The sequence below is a fragment of the Carcharodon carcharias genome, chromosome 4 (genome assembly GCF_017639515.1).
Source record: "Carcharodon carcharias isolate sCarCar2 chromosome 4, sCarCar2.pri, whole genome shotgun sequence".
NCBI classification, from domain to species: Eukaryota; Metazoa; Chordata; class Chondrichthyes; order Lamniformes; family Lamnidae; genus Carcharodon; species Carcharodon carcharias.
Window position 1 is genome coordinate 165362562 of NC_054470.1, and position 14256 is coordinate 165376817.

The 14256-nt window shown below is 41.1% G+C and overlaps 1 protein-coding gene across 5 annotated transcripts in view; it reads right to left on the reverse strand.

The window, feature by feature from the left end:
- The window catches only part of mast4 (microtubule associated serine/threonine kinase family member 4), a 528952-nt gene that overhangs the window by 75279 nt on the left and 439417 nt on the right, over positions 1-14256 (reverse strand). For all 5 annotated transcript variants that reach the window (XM_041186024.1, XM_041186028.1, XM_041186025.1 and 2 more), the window contains 2 exons: positions 11399-11474; positions 9384-9593 (listed from right to left, as the gene is read on the reverse strand). In XM_041186024.1, coding sequence (XP_041041958.1) covers positions 9384-9593; positions 11399-11474 — 286 coding nt within the window. The remainder of the gene's footprint in view (positions 1-9383; positions 9594-11398; positions 11475-14256) is intronic.

Consider the following 14256-nt stretch of genomic DNA (forward strand, 5'->3'; position numbering starts at 1 on the left):
GGACCTGCCGCAGGACGATCCGGGCAGTCCCCTCCTCTCTTCTGAACTAATGTTTTTATTGGTCTGGGCTCACAGGCAAGCCTCATTATACATCATTGTCTGAAAAAGAAAAATTAGCAGGGCTACAGGGAAAAGGGAGGGGAGTGGCACTCTGTGCATTGTTCCTACAAAGGGCCAGCACAGACACAATGAGCCAAATGGCCACCTTCAGTGCTGTAGCCATACTATCAACCTATTGCAATTTCTCAATTAACTGATGCAGTGCTAGTGAAAATAGGCAATCCTAGAGTGCAGGCTGCACCAGGGCACTCATCCCAACAAACTCTATTGTCAAAAAGCATCAAGTGTGAAAACTGCTGCACTGTAATTTGTTACAGGTGCTATATAAATACAGGTTATCTCAGCTAAGTCATGTTTTAAACAGAAACACAGTAAACTGCTGAAAAGTCAAGATGTGGTACTCAACTCTCTCAGGAGAGATCAAAAATCTCAAGACTTCCTTCTTTCAAGCCCAAATGAAGGTCAGAACAAATAAATTAATTTAAATAAAAAATTCAACTCAGCATGCACGGCAGGCAAATGCACACATTTTTAAAAATGGAATTATCTTTTGTATCTGATTTTTATGGTCAGTGGCTGATTCCATGTACAGACACAAAAAGCTGGAGTTCACATCTATAAATTAGTATTTCAAGAATCTGGGTTTGAACCCGCCATATATTTGGGATGCAAAATCTGTTGCTCTCCTTTACTTCCTAAAGTTTTCTGTTCTCCACAGCTGGGTTAAATATCTTCTGTCATTATTTAACGAGTTAAATGACTGTTTAGTCACTCGAAAAGCACAAAATGAGCTTCATTGTAGGTGGATCCTGGCTGGTCAGCTTTCCGTTGATAAGGTATCGAACAGAAAACTGAAGTAATTCGTATTTCTACATGTTGGCATTAAAATAGGGGACAGCTAACACCCCCTAGTTTCTAAAAGCAAAAGAACAATGCCCCAAAAGTTGCAATTTAAAAATCTACATTAGCTTCAAAAGTTGCCCAGCAAAAAAAGTCATGGCAAAAAAAAGTCACTGGATCTATTCTGTCTCTTCCTTTCCTCAAAACAAAGAAGGGTTGAAAGGTTTGTATTTATACAGCATCTTTCACGACCTAGGGATGAACCAAAATTATGTCACAGCCAATGATTTATTTTTGCAATAGCAAACTTTGTGCACTGCAATATCCCACCAGCAGTAATAAGATTAATGACCTGATAATCTGATTTCATGATATTGGTTGAGAGATAAACATTGTTCTGGAAATCAGAAGAACTTCTTGGTTCATCTTTGAATCATGCCAACTTTTATATCCACCTGAGGGGTTAGGTGGAGTCTTGGTCTCCTCTGAAAGGTGACACTTTTAACTGCATCAACACTATAATTGATGTACCAAACCGAGATTATAGAACCAAGTCCCTGTAGTGGGGCCTGAGACCATGAACTGTTGACTTCAGAGTGCTACCACTGAGCCAAAGCTGCCATTTAAATTAATTTACCCTCCCTTTTCCCTGTCAAGAAAGACAACAGTTGCACTATAACATCTACCTATGGCTTAGATCAGGAAAAGGCAAGTCTCAAAATGCATCTAAGCCTCTCCATGAGCACAACATGCTCATAGCTCAATCCTATCCTGGAGGTACTAACAATTCTGAACTTGTGAAGATGTTGTTTTCAAACCGAATTTTCGACAATAAACTGTATCAAACTTGATTCAGTTGACAAAAAGCCTCCCTTTTATTGCCCACAAATCAGGCTGCTCATAACCTTGGCATTGTTTTTGATCCTGAGCTGAGCTGTAAATACCAAATCTTATCCAGCACCAAGATCACTTGCCTCCATCATCGCGCCTCTGCCCATCTCTGCCCTTAGCTCTCCCTTCACCACTACTGCTGAAATTCTGGTACATACTTTTGCTGCTACCAAACTTGATTACTTCAGTGCCCTCCTCCTAGGGGAGAATTTTCTCCCCGAGGGGGGGTGGGGTTTGGGCAGGAGTGGCCAATTAAGACCCACCCAACGTGACGTGCACCCGGAAGCATTGAGCGCTCCCTGTGCAGGGGGGTTGGCTGAGTCGGGGCCTACGCTCTTTCACATATGCATGCGAAAGAGCACAGAAATCTCCCCGAGGCACAGAGCTGCCTCAGGGAGATTAGTTTGATTTTTTAAAATTTTAATAAATTTTAATAAACAGTGTCACATAAGCTGGGGCATGTCAATGAATTATAATTAAAAAGTTTTTTAATTTATTAAGCCTTCATGAAACCTCATCCCAACAGTAGATGAGTTTTCATGATAAGTGAGAAAGCCGCTTGGGCTCTTCGCCTGCCCACCAACCTTAAGGTTGGACGGGCAGCTCAGTTAATTATCTTAATTGGAATTTAAGTGGCCTTAATAGGCCTTTAACAGTTTGGCGACTCCACTGTACGCCCGCCGAACTGAGGATCTGAATGACACGCAGTGATATCAGGACCCCGCTTGCCAACCTGAAGATTCTGGCCTTAGTCTTGTTTACCCATTGTCCATTTCCACTGACCTCCACTGGTTCTGCCCCTCAGCATGCAAATTTAAAATCCCTGCCATCATTTAGGAATCCATCTGGTGCTTTCCCCCATCATATCATTGCAAATTGCTCCAGCTTTACAATGCTTCCTTCTTCAGGTGTCCATTCCCACACAGCATCTATTAAGTTTTTTGCAACAATTTTCAGTGTTAAGGGTGTTATATATATTTAAGTGCACACTTCAGAGAAGATGTAAAGTACAGTGGCATGTAAAGGCCTTTGAAGGCATACAGAGGTTTACCAGGATGTTACCAGGAATGGCGGACTTTAATCTTGAGCAGAGGTTAGAAAAACTATGACTGTTTTCATGGGAACATAATGGGTGACCTGGGGCTGGATTTTACAGGAAGAGGAGGGGGAGGGGAAAGGGAGGAGGAGGAGGAGGAGGGGCACCCCTACCCACCCCCACTCTGCCTTTGCTAGAGCCAACATACCAAAAAGAAGCCTGCCCCGCAAGCATAACATGCTACCTGTGGGCTAAACAGGCTGAGAGTGAGACTTCCTCCCCTCATTGGGAGCAAGTCCCGCCCTTAACAGCGGTCGGCCAGTCTGATTGGCTGGCACCTCCAGCAGTCCCAGAAATGAGGAGTGGGCCAGAACGATAAGCAGGCCAATGAGGAAGGCAGTCATGGTGGTCCAGACCCAGGTAAGTCAGGGTTCTTGGACAGGGACGAGTGCCCCGACGCACAAAGGAATAAATCACCCTTCCTTTCTTCCCGCATTTACAAATTCTTCTGTTAAAAATCGCTTGCCCAAGCCCGTCTGCCTGCTCTCGCCAACTGTGTTATGGTGTGGGAAGTGTATTGTACAAATCAATTGTCTTGTTGATGAACTCATTTGACCCTTAATTATTTATTTAAATACGACAGGGCTGCTGCTGATTTTGGCACCACCTTACTGTGTGACCAGGGATAGTTCATGGGGGTGGGCGGGAAAATAGTGGGCTTGCTACCCATTGTATTTCTCACGCCCAACCCCTCTCCCACCCAAAAACACGCTGGGGGGGTGGGGGGCTGTAAAATCCAGCCTTTAATAGAGGTTTTCAGGAGTTTGAGAGGTTTTGATAGAGTAAAGAGAGAAGAAACTATTTAGTTTGACAAAGTGGCAAATAATCAGAGGGAACAGGAGGAGAATTTTTTTCCCCTCAGAGTTACCAGGATCTGGAATGCTCGACCTGAAAAGGTGGTGGAAGCTGCTTCTATCAATAATTTTAAAAGGGTAAATGTGGACGAGGTACAAAAGTGGGAAAACGAGGCTAAGCATGACTGTTTTTTCAAACTGACAGCACAAGCATGACTGACCAAATGGCGTCCTTCTGCGCTCTAAGTTTCTATGATTCTATGTTGCTGTTGGGATGACAAATAATTGTGCAACAATGAAGCAAATCGACAATGTCAAAAACATATCCCTTAGATTCCATAACATATTGGGAGGTAATGGAGAGTGAAAAGAAAGCTTTAAATTTAAATAAATTTGCAGTTCCAGCATCAACCTTATCCCCATTTTGTGGGAGGAATTCTGCCCTCTCCAGCTATTAACCACAAAAGAGCCCCACAGAGACTAATGTCTTGCATTTAAGCTTTTGCTAATAGCATACCGGTACCATAAAACTGTGGAGATTACTGCAGATGTAGCTGTTTACTTCAGCCTTTTCATTGCAAGGTTTTGTTCTGCAGTGGAGACGACTGAAACGGTGTTGTAAAATTATAACTATAATACAAATTTACCAGAGTCTTTGAGAATTAAAATGCTTAAAAAAATTGATCCCAACAGACCTGGATTGATCAAATCAGTTGTGTCAGAAACCAGAATTTCTGACAGTAACATTTTAAATCCTGCAGCACTGTGCTATGTAGTCAATGAGAATATAAGGAGGTGCCAACATTGGAGATAGGGTCTCAGTATAAACAATTTCTTGTGGTGCCTCAGGCTGCCAACAGGAATGACATGTTTTGAGCAATGCTGCTTAACCTACACAAGCAGGTTTATACTTGCTCTGAAACTCAGAATGCCACTGTACTAACATGCCTGCCTATGGATGTACAATGTCACTGTATAGTTACTTTTTGTATTGGTATCCAGTCATAGTTCTGTAGTGCTCAGTTTAGTATTGCCAACATCAATATGACAAACTTGTCAAACCTTTTAAGACAAGAGGTCCTAAAGATCCCATTTTTAAAGGTAACTTTTTTAGCTGCTGCCCCTCCTTTTGGAACCAGTAAATAAAACTGTTAGTGTTACCAACATGTTTTTTTTAATTCATTCAGGGGATGTGGGCTTCGCTGGCTGGGCCAACATTTATTGTCCATTCCTAGTTGCCCATGAGACGGTGGTGCTGAGCTGCATTCTTGAACTACTGTAGTCCATGTGGTGTAGGTACATCCACAGCGCTGTTAGTAAGGGATTTCCAGGACTTGGCCCAGCCACAGTGAAGGAATGGTGATTATATTTCCAAGTCAGGACGGTGAGTGACTTGGAGGGGAACTTCCAGGTGCTGGTGTTCCCATCTATCTGCTGCCTTTATTCTTCTAGGTGTTAGTGGTCGTGGGTTTGGAAGGTGCTGTCTAAGGACCCTTGGTGAATTCCTGCAGTGCATCTTGTAGATGGTACACACTGCTGCCACTGTGCGTCAGTGATGGAGGAAGTGAATTTTTGTGGATGTGGTGCCAATCAAGCTGACTGCTTTGTCCTGGACGGTGTCCAGCTTCTTCAATGTTGTAGGAGCTGCACTCATCCAGGCAAGCGGGAGTATTCCATCACACTCCTGACTTTTACCTTATAGATGATGGACAGGCTTTGGGGAGTCAGGAGGTGGGTTATTCGTCGCACGATTCCTAACCTCTGACCTGATTTTGGCAGTGACATCATATAATATCATGACAGCATTATGTACGTGCCCAGATATTTGACCTGCAATGACATCACAATTTTGCTTATGGCTAAAATGTCATGGCAAGTCTGCATGGGTATGCAATGGCAAGCTCTTGGAGACTACACAACAATCAATCCACTACCCATAACTAAATGCAGAAGAGCAGCGGAGTTAATTTTCTGTTCCAGTGCTCAAGCTACAAAGTAAAAGCAACTTTAGTTTCAGAGGAAACCAGAACACACATTGTGTGCAGACTGATTAGCCCAATCACATACAATTAAAATCTACTTACTGATGTGAATCTACTGAACTTACAAAGGATCTGTTGGATTTTCACAAGTAGATACTTTTTATGGACACTGTGACATCAGGATGTGACTAGACTTCCAAGATAATTAACTCAAGCTGTTTTACTAGGCTGGGTGCTACTTCAGAACCAGACTATTTATTCAGATTTGTCCCACTATAGAGGGCACATTAATTTGGATCTGGTGATGATTTGAATTTGGTGCCATATTTAGCCCAAAACCAGAATGAATTTAGCAGCTAGCTGAGCTATCAGTCTCATTTTCTTGAGTGTGGAACACAAAATAATATTGAAAGGGATTCAATATTAAAGCCAATTTGCAGAAAATTGTGCCTTTAGATAAGCCTACCAGCATTGAAATAGTTCAAAGTGACTAAAGGTGATCATGCTTAAGTCTGCATTAAATCCTGCACTGATGTCAGTTAAGAGTCAGGGGTGGTGACCAGTGAGGGATTTCTGGGGCTTCAAATCTGAACAATTTATCAATTCATATGGGTATATTGTAGGGATTTTATATCTTATGTGCAGAGCAACTTACAAAGTAAAGAACAAGTATACTTCAGCCAGATTTAAACCTAGTTACTCCTGGTGTTAAACAAGGAAACAAAAAATCCTTTACTGAGTTTAGAGATATAAACATTAAAATTGAATCCTATGTAACAATGGCAACATTTTTTTTAAATTGAAAATTCAAATTTCGTCTGTCGATGGCTCAGCAAGATTTTGGAAGAATAACTCAGCTATTCAGATTGGAGTGGTTTTGGACCAACTTTAGCGTGTTGGCAAGGGGGAGGAATGTGTAATTTCAACTGTCCCCAGTGCTCCTGGGTGAAGGAAAGGAGAAATCTTAGCAGTATTGGCAATTCTTGCTGCAAAGGTAACTGAATGGCAACTCAGTAAAGGCAGGATTGGCCCCCAGCTGCACTGCAAAGTAACGTGATATAGTCTACCGCCAATATTTTCTAGATTTATACATGATTGATGGCCACTAGGGTGAGGAACCAGAGGGCACCTAAAGTGCCTAGAAGCCTAGAACTATTTCTTAGCTGGTAGTCAGTGGCCTTAGGGAATGAGGGAAGAGAACTGGTGCGGAAAATAAGTTAAATATATTAATTCAAATAAAGTAAGGTTTAGGTTAGCTGTGACAAAAGAACAAGGAGCAATCTAGAGTAAAATATTTAATTGGAGGAGGATCAATTTCAGAGAAGTGATAATGGATCTGGTCCAGGTAAATTAGAATCAAGTTTGGCAGGCAAAACAGTGATAGAACAGTGGTCTGCCTTTAAGGTGGGAATGATTTCTCTAATTATTTCCTTAATGATTAAAGACTCAAGGTTTATTCACATGAGGTACAGCAACCAAAGCTAGAGCTCCCTGTAAGATTAAAGAGAGAACGTAACATGAGGTAGAAAAGGTGCCTATGACAGATGCCAAGTTGATAATACATGCAAAAATCAGGCTTATTTTAGAAAGTTCAGAGGGAAAATGAAAAGGGAATTAATAGAGGCAATGACCCCTCCTTCGGGGAGGAAATCTGTTGTCATCACCTGGTCTGAAAGGTCACTCCACTGCATCAACTCCTTAAGTAAAGGTAAAAAGAATAAAGCCGCACGGATCACCCAGCAGCAATGTAGGCACTGGGAATGACAAAGGCACACCCTACCTAGTTGACCCTGCAAAGTCTTCATTAATTCTGGAAATTTATGCCAAAATTGGGAGCGCTGTTCCATAGATTAATCAAGCAACAGCCTGACATAATCATATTCACCGAATCATACCTTACAGCCCATGTACCAGACTCTTCCATTAACAAGTCTAGGTCATTAATATAGATCAGTAAAATCAGGGGTCCAAATACCGACTCCTAGGCAATCTCACTTCCTCCAGTCCGAAAAAGAACAGTTCACTGCTACTCTGTTTCTTTTCACTCAGTCAGCTTCATATCCATGCAGCCATTGTACCTTTTATTCCATAAGGCTTTAACTGTTCTGACAAGCTTGTGTGTGGCACTTTATCAAATGAACTTCTATGTACAACAGATCAACAGCATTACCCTCATCAAAAAACTCAATCAAGTTAGTTACACAGGGTATTCCTTCAACAAATCTGTTCTGGCTTTGATTAATTAATCCACATTTGGTCAACTTTGTCCCAGATTATTGTTTCTAAAAGCTTTCCCACCACTGAGGTTAAACTGACTGGCCTTTAGTTGTTTATTTTTGAATAAGAGTGTAACATTTGCAATTCTGCAGTCTTCTAGCACCAGTCTGTGCCTAAGGAGGATTGGAAAATTATGACCAGTACCTCTGCAATTTCGATCGATCCTTCCCTCCCTTAGTATCCTCAGATGCATCCCAACCAATCCTGGGGACCATAAGACATAGAAGCAGAAATAGGCCATTTGGCCCATCGAGTCTGCTCCGCCATTCAATGAGATCATGGCTGATCTGATAATCCTCAACTCCATTTTCCTGCCTTGTCCCCAAAATGCTTGATTCCCTTACTGATTAAAAATCTGTCTATCTCAGCCTTGAATATACTTACTCTACGGTAAAGAATTTCACAGATTCACTACCCTCCGAGCAGAAATTCCTCCTCATTTGTCTTAAATGGGTGAACCTTTACTCTGAGATTATGCCCACTGATCCTAGACTCTACCAATTTCTCAGAATCTACCCTGTCAAGCCCCCTAAGAATCTTATATGATTCAATAAGGTCGCTTCTCATTCTTCTAACCCAGCCAGCCTTTCTAATACCTCATTAGCAATTTTTAGCCCATTAGTTAATAAGGCATATGAGATCCTGGAAGCATATATTATAAAAAACAAGGAAGTTATGGTGAACATTTATCAAACACTACTTCAGCCTCAACGGGAGTATTGTATCTAAACCTGGGCCTCACACTTTAGGAAGGATGTGACGTCTTTAGAGAGGGTGCAGAAAAAATTTACAAGAATGGTTCCCAAGGATGAGGGACTTCAGTTTCATGGATAGGTTGGAGAAGTCAGTGTTGTTTTCAACAGGAAATGGAGGTAGAGAGGAGATTTAATAGAAGCATTAAAAATTATAAAGAGGTCAAGACCAAGCTAATAGTTGGAAACTGTTCCCATTTGTGAAGGGTCAAGAACCAGATGACACCAATTTAAGGCAATCGACAAAAGAAAGAACCATGAGGAAAATCTGTTTTACGCAGCAAGTGGAATGCACTGCCTGAGAGTGCGGTGCAGCAGGGAACTGGATCAGAAGCTGAAGAGAAAAAAATTGCAGGGACTATGGAGAAAGACTAGCTGAATTGCTCTTACAAATGGCCTACGTTCTTTGCTGTAACCACTCTAAAATTCTACACTGGTAATGGTTAGACAGCTTTGACCATTCTTATTCAATGCAAAATTCCTCCAGTTTGAAATAACAAAATCTATTTGAAACCTTCACCGATAGGCTGTAAGGCTTGTTTGTGTGTTCATCTTATTCTAAATGGTTTAACTAACAGCTACAGGTCACACACTCCTACCTGATCCAGCCACATGGGATTCCACATCACAAGAAATCAAATTTGTTGTTACCAGTTCGTCAAAGAAAAAAAACATACTTGGAAATACCTACTTCTTGCAACAACTTTTCTAATTTTTCCTGCAATTCAAAGAAGTATCTTGAGGTGATGTGGCCCTGTCGGGATTTATCCAGGCAATCTCGTGCCAGCTCAACGATCTGATGATGTGCAAAACTGAGGACTCCATCTGCTAGTGGAAGAACATTATCAGGAGAATAGCTAGTGATAATGTCCTGCAGCCTTTCTTCCATCTGGGCTGTGGCCTAAGGATTGAAACAACTTGGTTAATGTGTTAAGTATCAAATAAAGCTCAAAATTATTAAAATCTTAGAAAAATTGATGTCTTAGCACATGAATAATTCAGAAACACCCATTCTCATTTTTATAATACGTAAAATATTCTAAGACTTTCCTTTGAAACTGCAATGCTAAACTTACTTGTCAACGATTATACATTTGAAAGGAAATAATTTAACTCGTTAGCCATAACGGTTATTTAGAAATGGGTTAGTTATGCACTGCAACTAAAATTTACTGACGCTCATTAGTTTGTGAAGTGTTCCATCGGGTCAGCCACTTACAGGCTATAAATCATTAACAATGGTTCTTCATAACGTACCCTTTTTACAAGATAAGTTATAGCTTTGAAATGCATGTCACCAAAAGTATTTCCACTGTTGATAAAATACACATTTTAGAACATGTATGAATGATTGGATTCAGCAACTTTTTTTTAAGATGGCCAATAGATCTTGGGATGGGCAGTTTTATTTTCAACTAATGTCTTGTTATGTTAAAATACTAAAATTACAGGAATAAGGCTTCTTAAAGGCTGGGAATGCTCATTTATTTTGCTTTCGGTATTTCATTTCATTGGCCGTGGTAATTAAAAATACACATTAATTGTACCTATTTTGATATTCCTTATACCCCCAATCTCCATGTCTCAGCTTTACTTTTTAAATTATGATTTTCCTTCTGTTATAAACAATCTAGCCCATGCTCTCTTAACACGACTTTCTCCCTTCAAATTAATGGCCAGGATTTCCCAGTCGGTGAGCAGGGGGGAGGGGGGGAGGGGCCTGCTCACCAACACGTAAAATGATGTGGGATGATGTCAGGCAGAACTCCCAATGTCACCGCGCCCCATTTAAATTTTCAGGTAGACAGGAGTTCAGCAGAATCGGCTGTGGGCCTGCTGACCTGTCAATGGCTAATTGAGGCCATTGACAAAGTCGTTAAACTAATTAATGGACCTGCCCTTCCAACCTTAAGGTTGGCGGGCAGGTCAGGAGCCCTGGTGGGCATTAGGAAAAGCATGAAACCTCATCCACGGGCGGGATGAGGTTTCACGTAGGTTTTTAAAAATGTAATTAAAGTGTATTTAAAAATGATGGACATGTCCCAACTCATGTGATAGTATCACATGAGGGAACATGTCAGGGAAATATTTTTTTTCTACTTTTCAGATTTTTTATTATAGAGCCGATCTCCCTGAGGCAGCACTTAGCCTCAGGAAGATCTGTGTGCTCTTTCATGCGCATGAGTGAAAGAACGCACTCTCAGCTCAGGGAATCCCCCCGTCTGCACAGGGAGCGCTCAGCGCTTCCTTGTGGATGTCACACTGGGCAGGCCTTAATTGGCCCGCCCATGTAAAATGGCGGTGTGCTTCCAATTGGGGCCGCTGATCGGAGAATTCCACCCGCCCCCTCCCAGATGGGGGTTGGGGTGGGGGGGAATTCTGCCCAATGTTTTGAATCTTTAACTTATGAATCTTCTTTAGCTTCCTTCTGTACATTTTGAATACAGAACAAGTGTAGTAAATCAGCCAATCAGGTCCAGGTTTGGTAAATTTACCTGGCCGAAGCTCAAATGCATTTTGCAAAGCAAACCCAAGGTGACAGCTACTGGGCAAGTCCACCCCACAAGCCTGCAAACATGTTTATGGCTTTTCCAGGGCTCAAAATAAAAGTTTGAAATCTGCACAAGATCTGCAGAAGTGTGTGACCACATCCAGATGTTGATAATTTACTACAGTTTGAAATGCATCATCTGTAAACAATCTTGCCTTTGGAAATCGTTCCTTGTAGACATGGTTCATCATGATAATCTCATTATCGCAGCAGGCTGGAGAACGTCCAGGGCTACGAGCAAGACAAATAACATTTAATTAAATTAAACAGCCACTTTGTTCAGTACACGATTTAATAATTGTTCTTGAGATTCCTCTCAGAGAACCTATGAAAAAGGTGGCAACTACAACATGATTGCCCTAAACTATTTGGCAGGCCTTGTCCTGCCAGATTGTTTATAAGAGCAGATAAATATCAGTTCTAAATCAGACCAAACTGCAAATGCTCTTGAGTGCAGCAACAACATTCTTACAACACAATCTGGCCTATATAAAGGTAGATTTCCTACAGCTTTTAAGGTTAAGATGCTACGTCTGCACAACTTTTAAGAAAGTGAAAACAATTATCTGAAGCCATTTCAAATGAATGCAGATTTATTAGCCCTGATTTAATTGTCTACATAATTCAAAACATTAACACAAAATGGCTATTTGTATAAATATAGCACTTAAAGCAAAGAATATGTTTTCTTCAACAGCGCTTTTGTTTTCTTCATTCATGGGATATGGGCATCGCTGGCTAGGCTGGTATATATTGCCAATCCCTAAGCTGTATCAGCTGTACTAATGCATTTTGTTCCAAATGCTTTATCATCAGCTTTAATTTAATGACATATAATAGGCTTTTACGCCATGCAGAACACTTTGAATTTCTGTTTGAATTGTTTGTTAAAAAATATTAGGCTATATAAAATTACAGAATATCAGAAGTACAAAAATTGCAATAAATAGAACTACTTTTCAAAAAGGACATTGTAACACATTTAAGAATGCATTTATTCCATAGTCATTAATGATATGCTGAAAATATACCAGGATATATTTACATTAAGGTTCACATTATCTTCAAGTTCAAGCACATCCTAAAAGCTCCATCTGTTCTCCAAACATATTTCTAATTTTGAAAATATCTTTAGATGCAGTCTAGATAAGGTCTAAGAGTAGCCTGCTCTGGGGGATAAGCGAAGTATGATGGATTTAGTATGAGAGCCAAAAGCTCGTTTGACTGAAGTGAGGTGCAGGAACCAAAGACTGTGCAGCTTCTATTGGGGCCAGGAGTTCTGTATGATTGAAGCAGTTTAATCAGTCCAATTCACCCAGTATTGACATAACTGGTACAAAAGATCATAGAATTTTAAGTGCAAATTGTGTTCTGTGCAACTCGAGTTTCCACAATCTTTTGCACACCTTTTTAAAGCATCACTCTGGAAGCTAGCCCCATCCACAAAATTCAACACCGCCCCAATTTGAACTAATCACAGAATCTAACAGTGCAGAAGAGGCCCTTTGGCCCATCGAGTCTACACCGACACGAGAGAAACACCTGACCTACCTACCTAATCCCATTTACCAGCACTTGGCCCTTAGCCTTGAATGTTATGACGAGCCATGTGCTCATCCAGGTACTTTTAAAGGATGTAAGGCAACCCACCCTCCCAGGCAGTGCATTTCAGACCGTCACCACCCTCTGGGTAAAAATGTTTTTCCTCACATCCCCCCCCAAAACTCCTGCTCCTCACCTTGAACTTATGCCCCCTCGTGACTGACCCTTCAACTAAGGGGAACAGCTGCTCCCTATCCACCCTGTCCATGCCCCTCATAATCTTGTACACCTCAATCAGGTCACCCTTCAGTCTTCTCTGCTCCAACGAAAACAATCCAAGTCTATCCAACCTCTCTTCATTACTTAAGTGTTTCATCCCAAGCAACATCCTGGTGAATCTCCTCTGCACCCCCTCCAGTGCAATCACATCCTTCCTATAATGTGGTGACCAGAACTGCACACAGTGCTCCAGCTGTGGCCTCACCAAGGTTCTATACAACTCCAACATGACCTCCCTACTTTTGTAATCTATGCCTCGATTGATAAAGGCAAGTGTCCCATATGCCTTTTTCACCACCAAACTAACATGCCCCTCCGCCTTCAGAGACCTATGGACACACACACCAAGGGCCCTTTGTTCCTCAGAATTTCCTAGTGTCATGCTGTTGATTGAATACTTCCTTGTCAAATTACTCCTTCCAAAGTGTATCACCTCACACTTTTCAGGGTTAAATTCCATCCGACACTTATCTGCCCATTTGATCATCCCATCTATATCTTCCTGTAGCCCAAGACACTCAACCTCACTGTTAACCACCCGGCCAATCTTTGTGTCATCTGCAAACTTAATAATCCTACCCCACACATAGTCATCTATGTCGTTTATATAAATGACGAATAATAGGGGACCCAGCACAGATCCCTGTGGTACACCACTGGCTTCTAGTCACTAAAGCATTCTTCTGTCATCACCCTCTGCCAACTAAGCCAATTTTGAATCCAGTGGGTGTTGATGCTAACTGTATCAATTGCAGGCTTCGAGAAGACTCTCAAAAATTAAGCTAGTTCTTTTGGGTACAAGGACATTAATAAGTACATGTTGAAACATAATAAAACGTTCTGAATGAAATTTATCTTTTTAATTTACTGAAAAACTGACTACTGTACCTCAATACAACTAGTGAATATTTGTGTATATTTAAAAAAACATTTTTAGTAAAATTATTATTTTTTGTGATAAGCCTATCTTCAGCTGTATTCTTTAAACTTTATCAAGTTAGCACTCCTAAACATATCAAGGAATGTATTTTAAAGCAACATTTTATTTTTCAGAAAGTATGTTTTAAAATGCACCAGATTTTACATAAGGCAATAAGAACTGAGTTTGAGCAAAAACCCACAGGCCGGGGGCAGGGTAAGAGGGGGAAACACTTTTCAAACTCGGGCTTAATTTACCACAGAACCACTGATT